The sequence below is a fragment of the Athene noctua genome, chromosome 31 (genome assembly GCF_965140245.1).
Source record: "Athene noctua chromosome 31, bAthNoc1.hap1.1, whole genome shotgun sequence".
In the NCBI taxonomy this organism is placed as follows: Eukaryota; Metazoa; Chordata; class Aves; order Strigiformes; family Strigidae; genus Athene; species Athene noctua.
Genome location: NC_134067.1, coordinates 974,528 through 999,572, shown reverse-complemented (window position 1 = coordinate 999,572; position 25,045 = coordinate 974,528). Strand labels below are relative to the sequence as shown.

At 62.3% G+C, this 25,045-nt stretch overlaps 2 protein-coding genes across 5 annotated transcripts; one reads left to right on the top strand and one right to left on the bottom strand.

The window, feature by feature from the left end:
* The first annotated feature begins 6,576 nt into the window (after positions 1–6,576).
* HACL2 (2-hydroxyacyl-CoA lyase 2) lies at positions 6,577–16,089 on the top strand. Of its 3 annotated transcripts, none has more exons than XM_074929932.1 (16): positions 6,577–6,691; positions 9,064–9,197; positions 9,335–9,536; positions 10,215–10,342; positions 10,431–10,569; positions 10,814–10,925; positions 11,018–11,117; positions 11,697–11,794; positions 12,547–12,683; positions 12,768–12,902; positions 13,001–13,115; positions 13,777–13,946; positions 14,038–14,108; positions 14,198–14,269; positions 14,383–14,488; positions 15,111–16,089. In XM_074929932.1, the coding sequence occupies exons 2-16, from the start codon at positions 9,093–9,095 to the stop codon at positions 15,287–15,289; spliced, it is 1,869 nt and encodes a 622-aa protein (XP_074786033.1). In that variant the 5' UTR covers positions 6,577–6,691; positions 9,064–9,092; the 3' UTR covers positions 15,290–16,089. The 3 variants fall into 3 exon arrangements, with proteins under 3 accessions (XP_074786033.1, XP_074786034.1, XP_074786035.1); XM_074929933.1 differs by lacking the exon at positions 6,577–6,691 and adding an exon at positions 6,746–6,766; XM_074929934.1 differs by lacking the exon at positions 6,577–6,691 and adding an exon at positions 7,201–7,220.
* Positions 16,090–17,886: 1,797 nt separating this feature from the next.
* SYDE1 (synapse defective Rho GTPase homolog 1) lies at positions 17,887–24,740 on the bottom strand. 2 transcript variants are annotated; one of them, XM_074929930.1, is made up of 8 exons: positions 24,642–24,740; positions 22,716–23,330; positions 21,188–21,931; positions 20,896–21,110; positions 20,679–20,805; positions 20,427–20,584; positions 19,144–19,381; positions 17,887–18,322 (listed from the first exon to the last, which is right to left on the bottom strand). In XM_074929930.1, exons 1-8 carry the CDS (start codon positions 24,727–24,729, stop codon positions 17,895–17,897), a joined length of 2,613 nt encoding a protein of 870 aa, XP_074786031.1. In that variant the 5' UTR covers positions 24,730–24,740; the 3' UTR covers positions 17,887–17,894. The 2 variants fall into 2 exon arrangements, with proteins under 2 accessions (XP_074786031.1, XP_074786032.1); XM_074929931.1 differs by having other exon boundaries at positions 21,188–21,838.
* Between the last annotated feature and the right edge of the window lie 305 nt (positions 24,741–25,045).

Genomic DNA, 25,045 nt, shown 5'->3' with positions numbered 1-25,045 from the left:
TGAACGGGGAGGATTTCCTGCTGCTGGTGGCCAGATAAGGCCACAGTGGGGGGGCGAGGGGGGGTGGCTGGTTTTGGGGGGGGCCGTGGGCGGGGGGGGCCCCCCCCTTGCAAAACCCGGACGCTTGGGTTCTTTTTTTTTTTTTCTCTAAGCAGCAGGATGGCAACACGTTAGAAAGTGGGGCACGGGGCGGGGGTGCCCACGCGTGTGCTTATGCACACGTATGTGCCTTGGCATTTCCACGTGCCTCTGCGTGTGTGCACGCACACGTATATGCGTTCGCACGAGCGTCTGCGTGTCCCCGCGCGTGGGGATTTGCATTTGCCCGCGCCTCGCACACGCGTGTGCGCACGGATGTGCCTTTTTTTGCTTTTGCACGCGCCTGGGTGCGTGTGCACGGCTCGACGTGCGCGCACACACGCGCCTGCCCCATGCACACGCTTGTGCATTTGCGTGTGCACACACGTTTGCACGTGGCTGTGCGTGGACACAGCCGTGTGCGTGTATTTGCTCACACTTGAACCCTGGTGTCCACACGAGTGACACCACGGGGACACACACGACACCTCCAGGGGCTCCCCTTTTTTTGGGGGTAATTAAGGCCATTTTGGGGCACAGGGAATAATAAATAAATTTATTAAACAATAAATAAAGCGGCTCCAAGCGCCGGGTAATAATTTAGCAGGGGAGGGGCCCCCCCCAGGCCGGCTGGGGGGGGGGGAGAGGGGGGCTGGGACCAACAGGGACCCCCCCCCCATCTCTGGGCATGGGGTCTCCGTGGTCTCCAGTGTCCCCAGAATGGGGCTCTGTGAGGTCCCTGGGTGTCCCCAAGTGTCCAGCACGGGGGTCCCCCAATGGCCAGCACGGGGGTGTCCGAGGTCCCTCCATGTCCCCAGTGTCCGGGCATGGGGGTGTCCAGCCCCAAATATTCAAGCATGGAGGGGGGGCTGCAATGTCCCTTAATGTCCCCAATCTTCAAGCACGAGGGTCTCCATGGTCTCTTGATGTCCCCAGTCTCCAGGCAGGGGGGTCACCAGCCCCACATCTCCAGGCACAGAGGTCAGCAGTGTCCCTTGATGTCCCCAAATCTCGACACTGGGGTCTTGGGACCCAAATCTCCAGGCACAGAGGTCAGCAGTGTCCCCAGATGTCCCCAAATCTTGACACGGGGGTCTTGGGACCCAAATCTCCAGGCACAGAGGTCAGCAATGTCCCCAGATGTCCCCAAATCTTGACAATGGGGGTCTTGGGACCCAAATCTCCAGGCATGGAGGTCAGCAGTGTCCCCAGATGTCCCCAAATCTCGACACGGGGGTCTTGGGACCCAAATCTCCAGGCACGGAGGTCAGCAGTGTCCCCAGATGTCCCCAAATCTTGACAATGGGGGTCTTGGGACCCAAATCTCCAGGCATAGAGGTTAGCGGTGTCCCCAGATGTCCCCAACCAGGAAGGTGACCAGCCTCAAACCCCTCTGGTCACCCCATTGCCACCCCACGTGTCACCCCCCGGCGATACGCAGCAGCCCCACGAAGTTGCCCTCCCGCTCGTCCTGTGCCAGCTGCCACCCATCCCCGGCCACGTCCCCATCGCCGGCCACATGCCCGGCCAGGTCCAGGCTGAGGACGTCCCCGGGTTGGAGTTGTCCAACTGCTTGAGCCAGACCAGAACGCGCCGGGTCGGATCCTGCACCTCCGGGCAGCGCCAGCGGCACGGTGAGCAACGGGCGCGGCGAACTGGCACGGCGGAGCTGGAGGGTGACGGTGCCGGGGGGACACGTGGATGCCGTGCAGGTGAGGGCGAACTGGCCGTAGAGGAGGTAGAGGCCACCCGCTGTCACCTGCAGCTCGCCGGCTGTCACCTGCACGTCGCTGCTGAGGAAGACGCCGTTGATGCCTTCCTCGTAGCGCCAACGGGGTCGCGAGGGCACCGCCAAGGAGCCTGGGGGGAGGAGAGGGGGGGTGGGTGATCCTGGGAGGGGATGGGTGGTCCGGACGGGGGATGGGGTGACCCTCCTCGGTAATGGGTGCCCCCAACAGGAGATAGGTGCTGCTAGGCAATGCCCTTGGGGCACCGCAGCCCACCCAGGGGTCACCGGGATGGAACCAGGGGACCGCAGGGACAGAGGATGCTCCGTGACACCCTGGGGACCGCAGGGATGGAGGATGCTCTGTGACACTGTGGGGACACTCAATCACACCCTGGGGACCACAGGGATGGAAGATGCCCCATGACACCCTGGGGACACTCCGTGACACCTTGGGGACCACAGGGATGGAAGATGCTCCGTGACACTGTGGGGACACTCTGTGACACTCTGGAGACACTTAATGACACTCTGGGGACCGCAGGGACGGAGGATGCTCCGTGACACCCTGGGGACACTCCGTGACACCCTGGGCACTGCAGGGAGGGAGGATGCTCTGTGACACCCTGGGGACACTCCGTGACACCCTGGGGACCGCAGGGACGGAGGATGCTCCGTGACATCCTGGGGACACTCCGTGACACCCTGGGCACCGCTGTCACTCTGTGACACTCCCGGATGCTCCAGGGTGACGTTTCCGAGGGCGGAACGAGGAACCCATGCAACGGTTTTCGAGATGAGTGGGCGAGCTGCCACAGGAAAGACTAAACCCCATCCCTGGCCCCCCACCCCATCCCTGCCCCCCCCCGGGAACCCCAGAGCCCCCCACCGTGGCCTCAGGCCTGGGGGACTTACCAGCGCTCAGCAGCACGTGGGCGGCCGTGGCAGCCTGTGAGGGAGAGGAAAGAGTGTCGGCGGGCGGGAAGGACCTGGGCGGCCTCATCCTCAAGTGTGTGTGTCCCCCCCCCTCACCTCGGTGAAGGGGAAGTTGGGTGTCGCATCAGGATTTGGGGACTTTCCAGCACCCCGTTGGGTATTTTGGGGGGTCCCCAGGGAAGGGGGTGACCCCTGGATTAGGGACAGGTAGGGAGATTTGGGGGAATTTGGGGATGGGAAACTGAGGCACAGGGGGGGCGGGTTGGACACCCCGTGGGTCCTTGGGGACAGATGGACACCACAGGGGTGTGCAACCTGGATGGACACACGGACACGCGGAGGAACGGACGCTCAGACGGATGCGGGGAGGTGGTGGTGGTGGTGAAGCCTGGGTGGACACCTGGTGGATGGACGGACGGACGGACACCAGGATGGACACCGGGACGGACAGACAGACACTCAGATGGATGGACGCCCAGAGGGACACGTGGACAGATGGATGGACCCCGGACACTCAGACGGATGGACAACCAGACAGTGCGACGAACACCTGGACAGACACATACACAGACAGCTGGCTGGCTGGACAGCCGGATGGACGGACACCTGGAAAGACAGACACCCGGAGCAGTGGACACCCAGACAGACAGATGGACAGAACACCCAGAGGGATGAACACCTGGATGGACATCCGGACCCAGGTGCACCCCTGACAACTGGACACCCAGATGGGTGGACAGATGGACAACCAGATGGGCACGGGGACAGACAGACAACTGGACTGATAAGTGGACACCCAGACAAGCAGGTGGATGGACGGACATGCAGACAGACACCCAAATGAACACCTGGACAAACACCAACACTGATGGACAGACAGACAAGTGGACAGATGGACAACTGGATGGACTCCCAGTCACCTGGACAGATGGACACCTGATGGACAGAAAGATGGACAACTGGACAGACCCTCAGGCAGACAACTGGCCACCTAGGCTGATGGACACCCGGACAGACGGACAAATGACAGACAGAAAAACAAACAACTGGATGGACATTTGAACATCCCCTGGATGGATGGAGCCCCGGACAGACAGACAACTGGGCAGCAGGACAGACAAATGGATGGTCACCAGGACAGTCACCTGGACAACCAGACACCTGGCCCTATGGACACTTGGGCAATAGGACAGACAGATGGACACCAGGACAGACACTTGGACATCTGGACAACTAGACAGAGGGACACCTGGACAGATGGACGCTTGAACAGCCGAACGGACCCCAGCGCGGACAGACACCTGGACAGCTGGATGAGTGGACAACCGGCCAGATGGACCAGGACAGACAGACACCAGGACAACCAGACAGATGGACAAGCAGCCAGCTGCACATCCAGACAGACGGACACCTGGACAGACAGACACCAGGCCAACGGGCTCCCTAGACAGATGGACAGCCGGACAGACAGACACCAGGACAACATGCTCCCTGGACAGCCGGACAGAGGGACAGATGGACACTTGGACAGCCAGACAGAGGGACAGACACCAGGACAGACAGAGGGACAGATGGACACTTGGACAGCCGGACAGAGGGACAGACACCAGGACAGACAGAGGGACAGATGGACACTTGGACAGCCGGACAGAGGGACAGACACCAGGACAGACAGAGGGACACCTGGACAGACAGACACCAGGACAACCAGCTGCCTGGACAACCAGACAGAGGGACAGATAGACACGTGGACAGCCAGACAGAGGGACAGACACCAGGACAGACAGAAGGACAGATGGACACTTGGACAGCCGGACAGAGGGACAGACACCAGGACAACCAGACAGAGGAACACCTGGACAGACAGACAGACACTAGGACAACAGGCTCCTTAGACAGCCAGACAGAGGGACAGATGGACACATGGACAGCCGGACAGAGGGACAGACACCAGGACAACCAGAGAGAAGGACACCTGGACAGACAGACAGACACCAGGACAACCGGCTGCCTGGACAACCGGACCCCAGGAGAGACAGACGGACAGACGGAGCCCCAGCGCTCCCCCCCCCGGTGCCCACCTGCGGCGGGGTCTCCCCCCGGAGCACCCACAGGAGCGCGACGGTGGCGGCGGCGGCTCCGAGAGCGGCGGCTCCGAGGGCGGCGAGAACCGGGAGGAGGCGGCGGCGGCCCCGGGAGCGGCCCCGGCACGGGCAGGGCGGCAGCGGGGGGCTCTCGGGGTCGGCGAGCGGCGGCATCGCGGCGGGGGCTGAGCGGCGGAGCCGCCTTATAGAGGGACCGGGATGGACCGGGGGGGCGGAGCGGGGAGGGAGGGGGCGGGGTTTGGGGAGGGGCCAGGGACACCGGGGCGGGACAAGGGGTGACAGGGCGGGGCCGGGGACGGAGCGGGGGGAACGGGGGGGACCACGGTGGCACCGGGGAGGGACAGATTGACACCGGGCGTTGAGGAGGGGGGGGGACACACATACGACACCGGGGGGGGACCGGAGGGACTGTGAGGACCGAGAACGGGACCACGGTGGCACCGGGGAGGGACCGGGGGTGGGGACAGACGGACACCGGGGGTGGGGACAGACCGGGGAGGAACCGGCGACACCGGGGGCGGGGGGGGGGGGATGTGGATCCAAGCGTCCGGGAGTTGCCCAGCTCCCCCCCCCATCCTCGGGGGGGGGGGGCGCACACACACGTCTGGGTCCCTCCCGGTGGCGACGTCACCGCGGAAGGGAATTGAGCCCCCCCCGGCCCCCCCAAATCCTCCCCACGGGGATTTCGCCTCCCCCGGCCGTGACGGGGCCCCGGAGTTTCCTGTCACGGAGCCGGGCCGGAATTTCTGCCCCCCCCCACACCCCCCCCCGCGCCTTCCCGGTGCCGAGGAGGGGGGACACGGGACCGGGAAGCGATTGCGGGGGGCGACGGACACACGACACCCCAGCCCGGCCGGGGGGGGGGGGGGGGGGGGGGGGCGGCGGCTTCCCGCACGGACGGGCCGGTGGATTTGTGCTGCGGGGGGGTGGGAACACCCGTGGGTCGGGTAAGGCCTTGGGCGAGACCCCCCCCCCCCCGCCATGGGAAACCCCCCTCCATGAGAGACACCCCCCCATGAAGAGCTATGGGAGGCCCCATGGGACACCCTGGGGGAGACACCCCCCCCCCCATCTGAAACTTTCCAAGTGGGACCCTCAAGGGAGACCCCCCCCAAGGGAGACAACCCCCCCGGAAAGACCCCTCCCAAGGGAGACACACCTCCCACCAAGGGACCCCCCCCCCCAGGAGATACACCCCCCCCCCCAAGGGAGACACCCCCCCCCCAATGGAGACACTCCCTCAAGGGAGAACCCCCCCAAGGGAGACCTCCCCCCAAAGAAGACACCCCCCCAGGAAAGACCCCCCCAAAGGAGACACCCCCCCCCCAAAGGAGACAGCCCCCTATGTGAAACTGCCCAAGGGAGCTCCCCGAAATGAGCCCCCCCAGATCAGCCCCCCCATGTGAACCCCCCACATTGGGACCCCTGTGGGAGCCCCCCCTAAGTGACCCCCCCCCGGGAGACCCCTAAGTGACCCCCCCCCCCCCCCCGTACCGCGCCCCCCCGAGAGCTCGATGTAACGCCCCCCCCGCCCTTCCCCCATGGGGGAACCCCCCTGGGGCGCGCCCCTGCCAGGCCCCGCCTCCCGCCACGCCTCCTTTCCCCTGGACCCGCCTCCGCGGAAACCAGGCGAGGCCCCGCCCCTCCCCGCCAGCCACCAATCAGCGCGCGGAGGAGCGGGGGGGCGGTGCGCGGACGCGTGACGTCAGAGCGCCCGCGGGAAAGGGGCGGTGCCGGAAGGGCGCGTCACGTGACTCAGGCGGCGGCGCGGGGGGACGCCCGGGGGCTGCGGGATCCCCCCCCCCCCCGCGGCAAATACAGACGGTCCGAGGGGGCGTGGTCACAGGTGGGGCTATGGGCGTGGCTTGGGAAAGTGGGTGGGGCCAGCAGGTGTGGGCGGGGCCGCGGTGCTTCCGGAAGGGCAAGTGACTGCGGGGACAGCGCGGGGGGGGGGTGTCAGGGGAATAGGGGGGTCTGGGGGGGGCGTGGAGCCAGGGGGACACCGTGAGGGGACGGGGGGGTCCCCGTGGGGGGGGGTGTCCCCGTGTGGGGGTGTCCCCGGGCCCTGGAGGGCGTCATAAATTGGGGGGGGGTGCGTGAGGTCTGTGGGGAGCACAGGAATGGGGGGGTCTGGGGCGGGGAAGGGATTTGGGGGGGTCCGTGGGGTGTCACAGGCACCCGTGGGGTGACACTAGGGACAGGGGTGGCCGCGGTGACAGTAAGGACATGAGTGGCCACGGGGGGGGTGGGACAGGGTGGCCATCTTTGGGGGGGGGAGGCAGCAAGGACAAGGAACCAAAATGGGGTAGAAAAACAGGATCGAGCTTGTCCCCTTTTGTCACAGGCACCTGTTGTCACCTTGCTGTCACCCACAGGTACCACCGTCCCGGGTGGGAGGGGGGCAACACCCACCAAACCCCCAAAATGGGATTATTTTGCCCATTTTTGCCCCGTTTCACTCTTGCATTTGCCGCTGGCGAGCTGCAGCACCCGTCTGCTTGGGGTTTTTTAAGCACAAAAAGGGGGAAATTGGGGTTTGAGGAGAAAATCCGGCATCGGAATCCGCTCCGGGTGCGGGAGGTGGCTAAAACCGTGCGTATTTTGGGGGAAATTAGGCCGGGTTTGGTATCATCTGCCTCTTCCCCCCGGGTATTTACGCCCTTGCCAAGAATTGTAGCAGACTGATGCTGGGGCGCCACCGACGCCTTCGTTAGGTGGTAATTATGCAAACGAGCCGAGTCTGGAGCTGGGGTTGAGCCGGAGAAGTGGTACTGGGCTCAATTAACCTGAGTTCAATTAAACCAGGATTCAGTTCATTGGGTTAAATTAAACCAGATTCACTTCACCAGGTTTGGTTAAACTGGGTTGAGTGAATTGGGTTCAGTTAAACCAGATTTGATTAAACCAGGTTCATTTAAACCAGGTTCAGTTCACTATGTTCAGTTAAACTGGGTTCAGTGGGTTCAGTTAAGCCAGACTTGATTAAACTGGGTTCAGGTAAATTGGGCTCAGTTAACCATGTTCAATTAAACTATGTTCAGTTCATCAGGTTTGATTAAATTAGACTTGATTAAACTGGCTTTGAGTAAACCGGGTTCAGTGAAACCATGTTCAGTTCACTGCGTTCAAATAAACTGGGATCAAATCCCTCGGCTTATTTAAACCATGTTTGATTAAACGGGGTTCAGTTCACCAGGTTCAATTAAACCATGTTCAGTTTATCAGGTTTGATTAAACTGGATTTGTTTAAACTGGGTTTGAGTAAACCAGCTTCAGTTCACCTGGTTCAGTCAAACTGGGTTTAGTGAAACCAGGTTCAATTCATTGGTTTCTATTAAACTGGGTTCAATTCACGGGGCTCAATTAAACTGGGCTCAGTTAAACTGCGTTTGATTAAACTGGACTTTATCAAACTGGATTCAGTCCACCAGGTTCAATTAAACCATGCTCAGTTCATCAGGTTTGATTAAACTGAGTTTGAATAAACCAGGTTCGGTTCACCAGATTCAGTTAAATGGGATTCAGTTCACCAGGCTCAATTAAACCGGGTCCAGTTCATCAGGTTTATTTAAATTGGGTTTGATTAAACTGGATTTGAGGAAACAAGGTTCAGTTCACCAGGCTCAATTAAACCGGGTTCAGTTAAAATAGGTTTGGTTAAACCAGGTTCGGTTAACGTGGGTTCAGTTAATCCAGGTTCAGTTGATCTGGGTTTGATGAACGCGGGTTAGGTTAATCCAGGTTCAGTTGATCTGGGCTTGATTAATGCGGGTTCAGTTAATCCCGGTTCAGTTGATCTGGGTTTGATGAATGTGAGTTCAGTTAATCCCGGTTCAGTTGATCTGGGTTTGATTAATGCAGGTTCAGTTAATCCAGGTTCAGTTGATCTGGGTTTGATGAATGTGGGTTCAGTTAATCCCGGTTCAGTTGATCTGGGTTTGATGAACGTGGGCTCAGTTAATCCCGGTTCAGTTGATCTGGGTTTGATTAACGCAGGTTTGGTTAATCCCGGTTCAGTTGATCTGGGTTTGATTAACGCAGGTTCGGTTAATCCAGGTTCAGTTGATCTGGGTTTGATTAACGCAGGTTCAGTTAATCCAGGTTCAGTTGATCTGGGTCTGATGAACGTGGGTTCAGTTAATCTGGGCTCAAGTCATCCCTGGTCCGTACAACCTCAATCTCCTGTTTTGTTTTTTTTTCTCTCCATCCTGGCAACAGTTTCCAGCTCCCGGCGCTCCGGCATCCCCATGGATCTCCTCGTCGGCATCGGCTGCGCCAGCGCCGGGCTCCTGGCGGCGGCTTTGCTGGGCGTGGCCTATCGCTTGGGGCTCCTCTACCAGCTCTGCCATAAGGTAGGGTAAAATGGGCAAAACCGCCGCGTTTTTGCCCCAAAAAAACCCACCTCATTTTGAAGCGGTCTCGGCCAACGGTTCGGCAAAGGGACGGTGCCGACCACGCGCATCCTCCCGGCGCCCTCCGCCCCGCGCAGGTGGACCCTCGGAGCCCCCGGCACGGCGGGGAGCTGGTGGCGGAGGTGCTGAAGGCGCACGGCGTCCGCTTCCTCTTCGCCCTGGCTGGTGGCCACATCTCGCCCGTCTTGGTGGCCAGCGAGAAGTTGGGCATCCGCGTGGTGGACACCCGGCACGAGGCCACCGCCGTCTTCGCCGCCGATGCCGTCTCCAGGCTCTCGGGTGAGGATGTGGAAGGGGGACGTCGTGCTCGGCACCTTCTCCTGCCCCAATGGGTGGAGGGTTTTGGGGTGTCCCAGCTTGGAGGGGTCCCAGTTGAATGGAGAAGGGTTCAAACGCTTTCCATGGGGGGGTTTTTTCCCCATTTATTGCCCCTCGGAAATAATTTGGCAACTCTGGTGAGGATACGGCAAGGAGAAGGTGACCACCATGGTCAACTCGTTCTCCTGCCCCGATGGGTGGAGGGTTTTGGGGTGTCCCAGTCGGGGGGGTCCCAGTTGAGCCAAGAAGGGTTCAAAGACTTTGTGGGTGTCCAAGGTCTTTCCATGGGGGAGTTTTCTCCCCATTTATTGCCCCCCTAGAAATAATTTGGCAACTCTAGTGAGGATACGGCAAGGAGAAGGTGACCACCATGGTCAACCCGTTCTCCTGCCCCGATGGGTGGAGGGTTTTGGGGTGTCCCAGTCGGGGGGGTCCCAGTTGAGCCAAGAAGAGCTCAAAGACTTTGTGGGTGTCCAGGGTCCCTCCTTGGTGGATTTTGTCCCCATTTTCCCCCCCCTGGAGCTAATTCAGCCACTTGGGTGCCCTCAAGATGACCAACCAAGCGTGCCCTGAACCCGCAGCCAAAACTCGGGGTGCAGAGGGACCCCCTTTCTCCTCGCCCCTCCCATTTCCCCACAGGTCGCATCGGCGTCGCCGCCGTCACCGCCGGTCCCGGTGTCACCAACACGGTGACAGCCGTCAAGAACGCCCAGATGGCCGAGTCCCCGGTGCTGCTCATCGGGGGAGCAGCCGCCTCGTTGCAGAAGGTGGGGACGCCCTATTTTTTTTGGGGGGGGGGGGGGTGTTTCCCCTCATTTTTTTGGGGTTCGAGGCTCATTTGAATTCTGTCGGCAGGGGCGGGGAGCGCTGCAGGACATCGACCAGCTCTCGCTCTTCAAGACCCTCTGCAAATCCTGCGTCTCGGTGCGCGCCGTCCGCGACATCGTCCCCACCCTCCGCAAAGCCATCGCCACCGCGCAGTCGGGGACCCCCGGTAAAAATCTGCGGGGGGTGGGGGGGGGGGGTGACACCCTAAAACCACCCCCCGCCCGGGTGTAGCTGGTGCTGGTGGGTTGTTTTGTTTTTCCCTGCTGTGCATCACCTGGGGCGGTTTGCAGCAGCGTTTTGGGGTGTTGCTGTTTGAATTTGGGAGGGAGAGGGGGGGTTTAGCCCAACCCAAAGCATTTTTGGGGTGATATTGAGGCGTCCCCCCGTTGCCCTGCACCCCGATTCTGTAGGACCCGTTTTTGTGGAGCTCCCCATCGACGTGCTCTACCCCTTCCACGTGGTGGAAAAGGAGATCGGTGGCACCAAGAGCAGCCGGGGGCTGAGGGGAAAGGCGGTGCAGTGGTGAGTGACACCCCCCCCCCAGCACCCTAGGGTGCTGTCAGCACCCCAAGGTGTCCCAGCACCCCAATATCCATCCCCCCTCACCCTGGTAGGTACCTCCAAAACTACATCCGTAACCTTTTTGCGGGTGCGTGGGAGCCCCGGGACGTGTCCCCGTTGCCCGTGAAGGTGCCGCTGGCCACTGAGGATGAGGTGGGTTTTGGGGGGACACCCCCCCCCCCCATCTCCCCGTGCATGGTTTGGGGGTTTTGGGGTGTCTGTGGATTGGCTGAGGTGGGTTTTGAGGTGGCAAATAGGGCTTTGGGGGTGGTTGAGGCAGGTTTGGGGTTAAATCAGCTGGTTTTGGGGCTAAGCTGGGCTGATTTTAGGACTCAGTTGAGACAGTTTTTGGGGATCAGCTAAGCCAGTTTTGGGGTGCTGCTGAGCTGGTTTTGGAGCTGGCTGAGCCAATTTTGGGGCTCAGCAGAGCTGATTTGGGGGAATCAACGGAGCCAGTTTGGAAGCTCAGCTGAGCTGGGCTGGGGGCTCAGCTGGGCTGGATTTGTGGCCCAGCTAAGCTTGTTTTGGGGCTCAGCTGAGCCAGTTTTTGGGGCTGACAGCCAATTTTGGGGTGTAGCAGTGTTGGGTTTTGGGGCCAACCCTGCCAGGTTTGGTGCTCAACCGAGCTGGTTTTTGGCGCCCGAATAGGGCTGGTTTTGGGACTGACTGAGCTGGTTTTTGCCACCTGATCGAGTGGGTTTTGGGGCCAATCGAGGTGGTTTTGGGTCACAGGTGCAGCGCTGTGCGGAGCTGGTGAGCCGGGCTGTGAAGCCGCTGGTGCTGGTGGGCAGCCAGGCCATGCTGCCACCCACCCCGGCCGAGGAGCTGCGGTGAGACGCTTCGGGGACGGATGAACCGGTTTGGGGACGGATGAACCGGTTTGGGGACGGATGAACCGGTTTGGAGACAGATCAGCCAATTTGGGGTCTGATGAGATGGTTTGGGGGCAGCTGAACTGGTTTGGGGACAGATCAGCCAATTTGGGGTCTGATGAGATGGTTTGGGGGCAGCTGAACTGGTTTGGGGACAGATCAGCCAATTTGGGGTCTGATGAGATGGTTTGGGGGCAGCTGAACTGGTTTGGGGACAGATCAGCCAGTTTGGGAACGGATGAAGCAGTCTGGGGACAGCTGAGCTGGGTTTGGGGACAGATCAGCCAATCTGGGGTCAGATAAGCTGGGATGGGGATGGATCAGTCGGTTTGGGGACAGATGAGCCAGATTTGGGCTGGACTGAGTGAGTTTTTGGGCTCAGCTGAGTCAATTTTTAGGGCCAAACCAAGCCACATTTGGGGCCCTGACTGAGCCGATTTTGGGGCCAAACCAAGCCAGTTTGGGTCTCCAGCTGAGCCAGTTTGGGCCCTGCTCGAGCTGGTTTTGGGGCCAAACTGAGCCAGTTTGGGGCCCTGCTCGAGCTGGTTTTGGGGCCAAACTGAGCCAGTTTGGGGCCCTGCTCGAGCTGGTTTTGGGGCCAAACTGAGCCAGTTTGGGGCCCTGCTCGAGCTGGTTTTGGGGCCAAACTGAGCCATTTTGGAGCCCCGCCGAGCCATTTTTAGCGCATGCTGACGCCCGCCTACCCGCAGCGCGGCGCTGGAGGCCCTGGGCATCCCCTGCTACCTGGGGGGGGCAGCGCGGGGGCTTCTCCCCCCCGACAGCCCCCTCCTTCTGCGCCAAAACCGCCGCGACGCCCTCCGCGATGCCGACCTGGTGCTGCTGGCAGGTACCGGGGTGTGGCGTGGGGGGGCACACGGGGATAGCCACGGCGTCCTCGTCCCCATCCTGACACCCCACGCCTGTCCCCAAGGTGCCGTCTGTGATTTTCGTCTCTCCTACGGGCGCCTTTTCGGGCGTCGTGCCGCCGTCGTGGCCGTTAACCGGGACCGGGCGCAGCTTCTCCGGAATTCCGATGTCTTCTGGAAACCCCGTCTCGCCGTGCAAGGTGAGATGCCCCCCCCCGCCTCAAATTCCTGCCCTGGTTTCCCCACCCCCGGCCTGAAATGGGGGTGTGGGGTGTGACGAGTTGGGCGTTCTCGGCAGGCGATGCCGCCTCCTTCGTGGTGCGGTTGGCGCGGAGCCTGCGGGGCTACACCTGCCCCCGCGACTGGGCCGAGGGGCTGCGCGAGGCCGAGCGGAAAAAGGAGCAGCTTAACCGGTGAGGGGACAGCAATGGGGACAGCAATGGGGACAGGGGAGGGCACAGGCACGGGGGTGAGGATGGGGACAGACACAGGGACAGGGATGGACACAGGAACGGGGACAAGGACAGGGATGGGGACAGGGACAGGGTTGGGGACAGGGATGGAGACAAGGGCAGGGTTGGGGACAGACATGGGGATAAGGACAGGGATGGGGACAGGTGTGGGGACAGTGGTTGGCACCGGGATGGGAACAGGCACAGGCGTGGGGACAGGAATGGGGACGTAGAGGGCAATACGCGTGGGGGGGAGGATGGGGACAGACACAGGGACAGGGAGAGACACAGGGACAGGGAGGGCACAGGTGTGGGAGTGAGGATGGGGACAGGGTTGGGGACAAGCACAGGGACAGGAGTGGGGACAGGGACAGACAGACACAGGCATGGGGACAGGGACAATCACGGGGACAGGGATGGGGTTGGGGACAGGGAGGGGTGTGTATCTTGGCCCGTTTGGGGGGGATCCTGGCCCCTTTCCAGTTTGGGGGGGCTCCCCACTCCCAGTTTTGGGGGATCCCAACCCATTTCCAACTGGGGGGACCACCCCCTATTCTTTGGGGGATCCCACCCACCTTTTCCTTACCCGGTGTGGTGGTGGGGGGGTGTCTCCCCCCAACAGGGAGAAAGCAGCGACCCCCACCCCGCAACACCTGAACCCCCTGGACCTGCTGCACCGCCTGGACTCGCTGTTGCCCCCCGAAAGCCTCCTGGTAGCCGACGGGGGGGACTTTGTGGGCACCGCTGCCTACATCGTCCGTCCCCGACGTCCCCTCTCCTGGCTGGACCCCGGTAAGGACCCCCCGCCCCCTCCCCACCCTGGCCACGCTGTCACCGTAGAGGGGACACAACCAGGTGACGCCGCCGACTGTTGTCTCCGTAGGAGCTTTTGGCACGTTGGGAGTCGGCGGAGGGTTCGCGCTCGGCGCCAAGCTCTGTCGTCCCGACGCAGAGGTACAGGGACGCGGTGGCCTGCAGGGACAGTGGCCACTGAGCCACCCCCGGTGGCCTCACGGTGTTTGTCCCCTCCTCCCCGGTGCCAGGTTTGGGTCCTCTACGGTGACGGTTCTCTGGGCTACAGCTTGATGGAGTTTGATACCTTCGTGCGGCACAAGGTCAGATGGTGGCAAAACCGGGGTGAGGTGGCGGGTGGGGGGAAAAAATGGGGTTTTGTCCCTGTCCTGGGGTGTCACCGGGGCGTGGTGGCCCTGTGCTTTGTCACCTACAGACGCCTGTCATCGCGCTGGTGGGCAACGATGCGTGCTGGAGCCAGATCGCCCGGGAGCAAGTGGCTTTGCTGGGCAGCAATGTGGCATGTGGCCTCGAGTACCTGGGTGAGCACCGTCCCCCTCGTATTGTCCCCAGATTTGGGGACACTCGGGTGACCCCATGTCATCCTAGGATAGATTGAGCCATGCCTCGTGGCACCACGTCACCGTGGGGATGATCAGGCCATGCTTGGTGGCATTGTGTCACCCTGGCGTGGATTGAGCTGGGCTGGGTGTCACCGTGTCACTCTGGGGAGGACCAAGGCTGGTGGCATCACGTAGCTTTGGGGACAATCACACGGTCAGGTCACCTCCAGGGACAACTGGACTGTGCCTGGTGGGGCTGTGTCACCTCCAGGAGGATTAAGCCACGTCTGGTGGCACCAGGTCACCCAGATCAGGCCACATCTGGTGCCACCATGTCACCTGCCACCCTGGCTCAGGCCACGTCTGGTGGCACCAGGTCACCCAGAGCAGGCCCAGTCTGGTGCTACCATGTCACCTGTCACCCAGATCAGGCCACGTCTGGTGGCACTGTGTCACCCATCACCCCAGATCAGGCCGGGTTTGATGGCACCATGTCACCCATCACCCTGGCTCAGGCCATGCCTGGTGGCACCATGTCACCCCCATATCCAGCCATTCCTGTGGAGGTGACAGGGCCACCCCTCCTGTCCCCTCCCTCCAGACTACCACTTGGTGGCCGAAGCTCTGGGTGGCAAAGGCTTCGTGGTGGGTCGCCCGGACCGCGAGCGGCTGGAGGCCGTGCTCCGCGCCGCGCAGGATGCGTGCCGCCAAGGCCACCCCGTCCTCCTCAACGCCCTCATTGGCAGGACCGACTTCCGTGACGGCTCCATCTCCGTCTAGGGACGTCCCCAAAACCTCCTGGCTGTGTCCCCAACAGGGTGGGGACTAAGGGGGTGGGTTTGGGTGACACCAGTGCTGGACACACCAACCCAGGGGACAGCCGGGCCCCCCCCCCAGCAATAAAACAGCCCCCTGTGCCCACACCCGCTGTCCTGTGCCATCCATTTGGGTGCCACCACCCCTAAGTGACACTTTGGGGACTGTCACACCCCCCACCCCCCCCCCATCGAGACAGTGTCACGCCAACACACGCACAAAGCCGGGTGGCGAGTGCAGCTTGTGTCATTTATTGCTGGTGACGGTGACAAGGCGGTGGCAGGGCAAAGAGGGGGGGGTCAGGTCACCCCAGGGGGGACAGGGGACAGACTTGTCACCCCCCCGGCCCGCCTGCACCCCCTGCCTGGGCACGTTAACACTGGTGGCTCAGCCCGGCCGGGCCGGTGGTTTCACATTCAGCTGGTTCCTTTAAGGCTAATACTGAGCGAGGCTGGTCTTGGGGAAGGAGGGGGGGTATTTTGGGGAGCCCCCCCACTCCTCCGCTGTAACACTGGGGTTTATTTTGGGGGTAAAAAGAGGGGTTTTTGTGTTGCAGGCTGCGGTGATGGCGTTGGCATCCATCCCCACGTACACACGCACACGAAGCTCGAGTAATAAATAAAAAAAAAAAAAAAAAGCTCAGCGCTCCCGTACCGGCAGCCCCCACCTTTGGGATGGGGGGGGGGGGGGCTAGAAAATGGGGGGGCCCCAGTGGGGTGGGGGGTGCCCCCTGCCACCCAAGTAGCAAGAGGGAGCCCTATCACCCTCCTTGGGGGGCACACAAAGTGGGGAAGGGGGTTTGGGGGAGCAGGGGAGGGGCAGCCCCCCACCAGCCTGAGCGATGGAGGTCACAGACCCTTGTCAACGTTTCCTAATACTGTTTTTTTTTGGGGGGGGGTGGGTGGGTGGGGGGCACCAGGGAAGGGAGAAGGGGGTGAACAGGCACTTGAGGGCAAAATTTGGCCATACAAATTAAAAAAAAAAAGCCGAGCAAGAGGCACCGAGCCCCACGTCCCTCCTCTGCACCCCCCCCCTTTCCCCCAAAAAACCACTGGGGGGGGGGGGTGCAGAAACCAGAGCTGGGGCTGTTTTGGGGGGGTCCCCACCTCACTGAAGGCGGCATCACCCTCACTGTCGGGGTCCCTCTGGCTCAGCGCTGTGCAAATCGAAGGCAACTAGAGGCAAGTGCTGCTTTTTTTGGTCGCTCTCGCACCGGTGGTGGCACCGGCACCGGTATCGGCATCATCATCGTCACTGGTGGTGGCACCAGTACTGGCATCATCACTGGTGGTGGCATCGGCACCAGTATCGGCATCATCGGCAGTGTCAGTGTTGTTACTGGTGTTGGTACCAGTGTCAGCACTGGTGTCGTTACCAGCGTCCACGTCACTGGTGTTGGCATCGTCACATGGTCACAGTAACGGCATCGGCACTGGTGTGGGTACCGGTACCAGTATTGGTATCAGCAGCAGCACCAGTGTTGGCACTGGCACCGGTATCAGTGTCATCACTGGTGTTGGCATCATCACTGGTGTTGGCATTGTCACACGCCGGCATCATCGGCACCGGTATTGCCACCAGTGTTGGCATTGTCACTGGTGTTGGTATTGGCACCAGTATCGGCACTGGCACTAGTATCACAATTGGCACAGGTGCTGGCATCTGCACCAGTGTTGGCACTGGCACCAGAATCAACATCATCATCGATACTGGCACCGGTATTGGCCCCGGTATCAGCATCGTCACCAGTGTTGGCGTTGGCATTGTCACTGCTATTACCACTGGTGTTGGCACTGGCACCAGAACTGACACCATCATCAGTATTGGCACCAGTGTTGGCATCGGTATCACCATCGTCACTGGTGTTGGCACTATCACTGGTATTGGCACTGGTGTTGGCATTGGCACTGGCATTGGTATCAGCATCATCACCAGTATCCTCACTGGTGTTGGCACCAGCATCGGTGTTGGCATTGGCACTGGTATTGGCACTGGTGTTGGCGTTGGTATCTGCATCATCACCAGTATCACCACTGGTGTTGGCATTGGCACTGGTATTGGCACTGGTGTTGGCGTTGGTATCAGCATCATCACCAGTATCATCACTGGTGTTGGCAGTGGCACTGGTATTGGCACTGGTGTTGGCGTTGGTATCAGCATCATCACCAGTATCATCACTGGTGTTGGCAGTGGCACTGGTATTGGCACTGGTGTTGGCATTGGTATCAGCATCATCACCAGTATCATCACTGGTGTTGGCAGTGGCACTGGTATTGGCACTGGTGTTGGCGTTGGTATCAGCATCATCACCAGTATCATCACTGGTGTTGGCATCGGCACCGGCGTTGGCACGGTCACTGGTATTGGCTCTGGTGTTGGCGTTGGCACCAGAACTGACATTGTCATCGGTGTTGGCACCGGTATCAAGACTATCACCAGTATCATCACTGGTGTTGGCGCCAGTATCAACACCGTCACCGGTATCATCAGCATTGTCACTGGCGTTGGCACTGGCACCAGTATCGTCACCGGCGTTGGCACTGGCACCGGTGCCGCCACGTGGCCGCGCTCACAGGCAGACGTTGATCTGCTTGGCCAGCTCCCGCTCCAGGTCGAGGATGAGCGCGTCGAAGTCCTTGAGGTTGAGGCAGGGGCCGAAGGGCCCCTCGGGCTCCTCGCCCAGCGCAAAATCGGCTACGAAGAGGGTCCGGCGGCGCGGGGAGCGCCGTGCCGGCCCCGCGGCCTCGCCGGCCCCCGCTGCCACCTCGTCGTAGTCGGTGTCACCGGCTGTGCCGGGCACCAGTAGGAACTGGTGGTCGCAGACGCTCCAGTCGCCGGCGTAGCGGTTGCTGGGGGGGCTCTCGGGGCCTCGGGGCCGCGGCCGGGCCACCACCGCGCTCTCCAGCAGGTCCAGGCGCAGCGCTGGTCCCCGTGGTGGCCGCGGGCGAGCGGGCTGAGCCCCCTGCCCGAGTTGGGGGGCTGGGGTCGAGCGGGGGGCTGCGGAGAGAGAGGTGAAAGGGTGGAGGGGGGGGGTTACTGGGAGGTTTGGTGGAGTCGGGGGGGTGGGAAAATGGGGGGGAACCAGTTTTTGCTGGGAAGGGGGAGACCCCAGATCAGCTGCTGGGAATGGGATGGGGGGGCAATTGCTGGAAATAGCTGGGGTAGGGGAGCAGACCCACAAGAAATGGGGGGACCCCAGGAGAGCTGTTGGATGTGGGGGGGGCATGGACTGGCTGCTGGAAAAATGTGGGGGGCCCCCAGGCTTTTTGCTGGAGATGAAGGAACTATGGTCCAGCCACTGGGAATAAGAAGGGGGGGGCAGAGCAGCAATGTGGGGGGGTCACAGACCCCTGGAGCAGCTGCTGGGGATGGTGGCACATGAAATGGGGGTCACAGGTCCCTTCCAAGGCTGGGGGGGGGGCCCCAAAAGGCAACCATTTGGGGGTCACAGACCCCTGGAGCAGCTGCTGGGGATGGTGGCATGTGGGGTGGGGGTCACAGACCCCTTCCAGGCCTAGGGGGGCCCCCAAAAGCAGCCATTTGGGGGTCACAGACCCCTGGAACAGCTGCCGGGGATGGTGGCATGTGTGGGGGGGGTCACAGACCCCTTCCAGGCCTGGGGAGCCCCCCAAAAGCAGCCATTTGGGGGTCAAAGACCCCTGGAAGAGCCGCTGAGCACGTTGGCCCATGGTGGGTGGTCCCAGACCCCCAGATCAGCTCCCCCCAATAGCAGCCCAGGCAGTAGTGCTGCACAGAGCCCCCCCTCCCCAAAAATGAGGAGGTGCAGGTGCGTGTGCGCCCCGCTCTGCTCCGCTCACCCGGCCAGGCCTGCAGCAGGTAGTGCAGCACCTCGATGTGCCTCTTGAAGTCAACGGCGCTGGCGATGTCCTCGCTGCGGGCGAAGCCGCGGGCGGCGGCGGCGGAACGCCGGGGCTCCTGGGTTTGGGTGAGCAGGACGGGCCCGAAGCAGACGGCGATGTTCTGCGAGTTCATGCGGTTAAAGTCGTGGAAAGAGGCCACCAGGCTGAGGTGGTCCAGGAGCCGCGTCAAGGTGGCCTGCGGGGACAAAGCGGCCTCAGCGGGGACGGTCTCTGATGTCACCCCTATGTCCCACAACCCCGCACCCCAAAACCGAGCCGAAGGGACTCGCCCTGGGGGATTTGGTTGTGGATGGACGCAGTGGATGTGGGGGGGGAAAATAAAGCATTAGGTAGTGGGGGGACATAACCCCCCCAAAAAAATGCCTGGGGGGTCCTGAGGAGGGAGGTGACATGGGGACATGTCCCGTGCCACAGGTCAAGAAATAAGAACTCTGCAGCGGCAAGTCGGGATGGGGGGAGACCATGGGCCCCCCTTAATCCCTCAGCAGAGTGGGGCACGCCTTTCTTGGCACTGGGCACCCACCTTTTTGGCACCGAACACCCCATTTTTGGCACCAGACACTCACCTTTCTTGGCACTGGACACACTTTTTTGGCAACAGACACCCCTTTTCTTGCACCGGACACCCCCTTTTATGGCACTGGACACACTTTTCTAGCACTGGAAACCCCTCTTTTTGGCACTGGACACCCGTTTTTGGCAACAGAAATCCCGTTTTTGGAAATGGACAACCCTTTTTTGGCACTGGACATGCACCTTTTGGTGCTGGGCACCCTTTTCTCGTACTAGGCACCCTCCTTTTCTGGCACTGGACATCCTTTTTTGGCACCAGACACCCCCTTTTATGGCACCGGACACCCCTTTTCTGGCACTGGACATCCTTTTTTGGCACCAGACACCCCCTTTTATGGCACCGGACACCCCTTTTCTGGCACTGGACATCCTTTTTTGGCACCAGACACCCCCTTTTTTGGCACCAGACACCCCTTTTCTGGCACTGGACATCCTTTTTTGGCACCAGACACCCCCTTTTATGGCACCGGACACCCCTTTTCTGGCACTGGACACCCCTTTTTTGGCACCAGACACCCCCTTTTCTGGCACTGGACATCCTTTTTTGGCACCAGACACCCCTTTTTTGGCACCGGACACCCCTTTTTTGGCACTGGACACCCCTTTTCTGGCACTGGACATCCCCTTTTTCAGCGCTGAGCACCCACCTTCTCCACGCTGGGCAGGCAGTCGAGCAGGGTGACCGCATCCCGCTCTCCTGGGGGGCCACGGGGGGGTCGCTTGGCCATGGCCTCCAGCACCACGTGGTAGAGCGTGGGGGTGATGAGCGGCGTGGGCAGCTCCCGCAGAAAATCCTTCAGGATCCCTGCGGATGAGGCGACACGTCAGGGAGGGTGGAGGCACCATCACCGTGGGCCCACGGGGACACTCGGGGCACCCCCCCGGGGGCGAGCACCCACCCGTGATGACGTTAATGTCGGGGTAAAGCTGCTCCGAGAGCGTCACGGCCGCGCTGTCCCTCTCAAAAGCGTCACGAAGCTCCTTCTTGACGGCGGCCGAACCGCAGAGCCGGTACAACCCCACCACCTGCCAACAGGAACAATCGTCACCGCCGTTTGGGGGTGTTTATTTACCACCCCCACAGCCTGTAACCGTCACCACAAGTCTCCCGCTCACCTTCAAGCCTCGTTTCTCAATTTCGGCAACACATTTCTGGATGAGCAGCGGCACTTTGGTGACCGTTTTCTCCCTCTCCACCAGTTGGCCCAGCTCTACGCCGAAAACACGGGGTTCCCGCTCCCCAGGACTGTCCCACTGCTCCACCAAGGTGAATTTGGAGTAGAGAACACCACGAGGTTGGAGCCTCACCGCCAGCTGCTGGGCCCGGCAACCTACGGAGCCAAACGGTGCCGACAACAACCCGGAGGCACCCCAAAACCCCAAACCACCCCCCAACCCTCGGTTGTACCTCTGAAAATGTGCGGCAGGACCACAGTGCCGTGGCAGCAGAGACGGTTGCGGCAGGAGGTGGGATCCCAGGAGAAAACAATCACCTTGAGGTGCCGGGCACCCTCCAGCTCGAGGTTGAAGGTGTGGTTGAGGCCGAGGAACGCCGTCTTGCAGGGCAGCAACGCCGTGCGAGCCCGGTTGGCCGCGTCTACCTGCAAGACGCAAAAAACCTCCCGGGCTTCGGCCCGCGGCGGCTTCAGGTCTCTCACGCCGTGGAGGTGGACGCTCACCAACCCCGAAATGTGCTGCCCGCACCGCGGCGGCGTCTCCCCGCAGCTGTAGGGGCGGAAAGCGCCCACGTCCAGCCCGTTTTCCCCATCCTCTGCTTCGGTACGTGCCCCGGTTTTAGCCGGTAGCTCCGGGGAGTCGCCGTCGCTTAAGTAGCCGCCTTTGCCGGCCGCTTTGGCTCGTGGTAGCCCCGGTTGTGAAGCCACGCTGCTGTCTAGGTGGTAGCGGCTGATGACGTTGCTGGATTCCTTGCGGGTTTCCGAGGGCGAGGTGCCGCCGTCTTGGCCCCGGGGACGGGGACTGCGAAGGCTCAGCTTCCTCCGTAGCTCCGGCAGCTTCTTCATCTTCATGGAGAGGCGACGGACGGTACCGGGGGATTTCACTTTGTTGAGAGAACGGCCCTTTTTGGGGCTGGCGGGGGGTGAGGGAGGGGTCAGGCCCGTCCCCAAGCTCACGCATGGGATTGGCATCTTCCCTGTAGTAGGAGGGGGCGGGGGGAAAGGGGTCAGTGGGGTTCTGGGGGGGCACTGGGAAGGCTGGGGGTTGCTCTGTGGGAAGTGCTGTGGGGTGGAGGGAGGGTCCTGTGGGATGGGGACAATGGCCTGGGGTGGGGACAGGGATTGTGGGGGTCTGGGGACACTCCCCTGGGGTGGGAAGAGGGGCTGTGGGGTCTTGGGGACACTCTCCTGGGGGATGAAGTGGGAACAGGGACTGTCGGGGGCTGGGAACAATTGTGGTGGTTGGGATTGTGGGAGCTGGGACACCCTGGGGTGGGGACAATGTCCTGGAGGCTGGGGACAGGGGCTGTGGGGTCTTGGGGACAATGTTCAGGGGTGGGAACAGGGACTGTGCAGTCTGGGGACTCTCTCCTGGAGGATGAAGAGGGGATGGGGACTGTGGGGGCCTGGGGACAATGTCCTGGGGTGGGGACAGGGACTGTGGGGCCTGGGGACATCCTTGGGGACAGGGACGGTGAGGTTCAAAGGACACTGTCCAGGGAGACTGGGAAGGGACGGGAACCACTGGACAGGGACCACAGGATCTGGATGACACCATCCTAGGGGACAGGGACATGGGGTCTGGGGGACACAGGGACCATCAGCTTTGGGGACCAGGAGACCTCACGGGGGACAGAGAAATAACAAAGACCCCAGGGTGCTGCAGATGGGGAGACGGGGAGGGGGACAGGAGGACAAGGACTGCAGGGGACCAGGGGCCACCACCGTCCCCCCTCTCCCTGACCCGCAGCCGCCCCTCACCGCACGCCTGGGTCCTGCTGGCTCCCGGCTCCTCTCCCCGGCTGGAGCTCTCTGCTGTCCCCAGGCCGCCCCGGGGGGGCTCCTCCCTCCCCATCTTCGGGGGGGACTCGCTGCCACGGACCCTCTCAGCGTCGCGGTTGCCTCGGTCCCACGTTTTCCAGGAGCTCCCAAGCTGAGGGTCCTCATCCTCGGGGATGGGGTTGTACCAAATTTCACCCTCGCTGCCGGACGCGCCGGCATCCGCCTCGGCTCCGCCGCCGGGTTCTTCCAGCCCCGATCCCTTCACGGATGAGAGCACCCAGTGCCGGCTGCTCCGCTCCAAGCTCTGCAGGTACGCGCCGTGTCCAGGGCTCCTACCGGGACCACCCAGCTCCCCAGAGCTGGTCACCGTTTCAGCTTCCTCCACCGGTTCCACGTCTTCCTCACCGAGCTGCTCGATGGTGACAGGGTCCGACTCACCGGTGTCTAACGGAGGATCCGGGGAGGATTTGGGAGGCAGTGGGCGGCTGCCGCAGGAAAAACGGGCCCAATTCTGCTTGCGGGATGCTGCCGGTACCGGCTCCACCGATGCCACCTCGGGGGCCACCGGAGAATCGGGGCTCGGCGGGGGATGCTCTGTGGAAGGAAAAAAGCTGGGGTGAGGGTCCCCAAAACACCACTGGGGAGCCCACTGGGACATAGGAACCCCCTCCTCTCATCTTCCCCCACCGCTCTGAGCCAGGTCACCCACTGCTGTCACCCCCAACCCGTGGCCGTGCCGGACGGGACCCCCCGTTTCCCGGTGTCGGTGAGCGCAGGCGGGTGTGCGCAGCCCCTTGCCAAGCGGGATTTCCGGTTGTTTACAGCCGGACGGGCCCGTGGCCGCGCTCCCACCCCCCGGCAGGGCTTGGGGAGGGGGGCACAGCCGAACCCCTCTGCACCCCAATAAGGACAGGGCTGCACCCCAACGGGGACGGGGATGGCTCTGCCCGTGCCCTTTGGCTCCGTGCCCTGCCCCTCTCCCCGGGCTCCCACACACCGGGGGGTCCCCTCAACAGTGCACCCCAATTCCCTGCGCACCCCCCCCTCCAATTCATGTGTGTGTGTGTCCCCGTCCAGGTGTCTGCATCCCTCCAACCTGGGCACCCCAATCTCCCCTGCCCTGTGCACCCCCAATCTCCCAGCACCCACAGCAAGGTGCTCCCCCCGTGGCACCCCACAGACCCCCAGGATCCCCCTCCTGCACCCCCGGTGATGCCACAGCTGTGGTTTGCTGTGGGGCACCCCCAGAGATGTGGGGTAGGGGCTGGAGGGACCCCAGGGTGGGGGACACCCCGATTCTTGGAGGGCACAGAGGGAGCTGGGGTGAGAGGGGCCCTTTCCTTGGGGGGCTGGAGGCACCGTGGGATGATGGGGGTCCCTTCCTTGCGGGGTCCCAACCTGGGGGGGCAGAAGACACCCCAAGGTAATGGGGGATCTCTTTTTTGGGGTACAGGACCCTTCCTTCTTGAGGGGTCCAGGAATGACCCCAGGGTGATGGGAGAGGTTTCTTCTTTGGGGTACAGGACCCCAGGGTGATGGGGGGATCCCTTCCTGGCGGGGGGGGTCCCTTCCTTGGGAGGGGGGTTACGAGGGACCCCAGGGTGATGGGGGGATCCCTTCCTTGAGGGGAAAGGCAGGAGGGACCCCAGGGTGAGGGGGGGTCCCTTCCGGGGGGGGGGGGGGGGAAGGCAGGAGGGACCCCAGAGTGGGGGTGGAGGTCCCTTTCTGGGGGGGGGGAGGCAGGAGGGACCCCAGGGTGAGGGGGGGTCCCTTCCTGGGGGGGTCTCTCCCTCGGGTTGGGGGTCCCTTCCTTGGGAGTGGGGGTGTCCCTTCCTCGGGGGGTGCAGACGGGACCCTGGGGTAACGGGGGCTCCGTTCCTCGGCGGGGGTGAGGGGTGTCCGTACCTCTGTCCTTGGCGTCCGACTTCTTCCCGCGCGGGCGGTCGCGGCCCCTCAGGCGGGAGAAGGTTCGCCGCAGCAGCGGCTCCGCCATCGCCCGCCCCGCTCCCCTCACACCTCGGAGGGCCCCCCCCACCCTCCACCTCGGCCCTGCCCGGTCCCCTCGGTCCTTCCAGGTCTCCTTCAACCCGTCCCGGTGCTCTCAGCTCGGCTCAGTCCCCCCAGCCCGGCCCGGTTCCCTCAGGGCCGTCCCCGTCCCCTCAGCGCGGCGGGGCCTGGAGCGGCGGCGCCGCCATCCCGCGGCGCGAATTCCTGGGATGCCGCCGGCAGCGCTGCCGGGAGCTGTAGTCCGGAACCACGGGGAACCCCCTCCAGGACAGGAGAACAGCCCCCCCAGGACCGGGGACCCC

What these genes read in the sequence shown, in the direction of transcription:
- HACL2 (XM_074929932.1), top strand. Translation starts at nt 9,093, where the DNA reads ATGGATCTCCTCGTCGGCATCGGCTGCGCCAGCGCCGGGCTCCTGGCG. An exon ending in CGACCTGGTGCTGCTGGCAG is followed by an intron (nt 12,684 to 12,767) that starts GTACCGGGGTGT and finishes CCTGTCCCCAAG; the next exon opens with GTGCCGTCTGTGATTTTCGT. An exon ending in ATGTGGCCTCGAGTACCTGG is followed by an intron (nt 14,489 to 15,110) that starts GTGAGCACCGTC and finishes CCCTCCCTCCAG; the next exon opens with ACTACCACTTGGTGGCCGAA.
- SYDE1 (XM_074929930.1), bottom strand. Translation starts at nt 24,729, where the DNA reads ATGGCGGAGCCGCTGCTGCGGCGAACCTTCTCCCGCCTGAGGGGCCGC. An exon ending in CAGCAGGACCCAGGCGTGCG is followed by an intron (nt 21,932 to 22,715) that starts GTGAGGGGCGGC and finishes CTCCTACTACAG; the next exon opens with GGAAGATGCCAATCCCATGC. An exon ending in TTGAGAAACGAGGCTTGAAG is followed by an intron (nt 20,806 to 20,895) that starts GTGAGCGGGAGA and finishes TCCTGTTGGCAG; the next exon opens with GTGGTGGGGTTGTACCGGCT.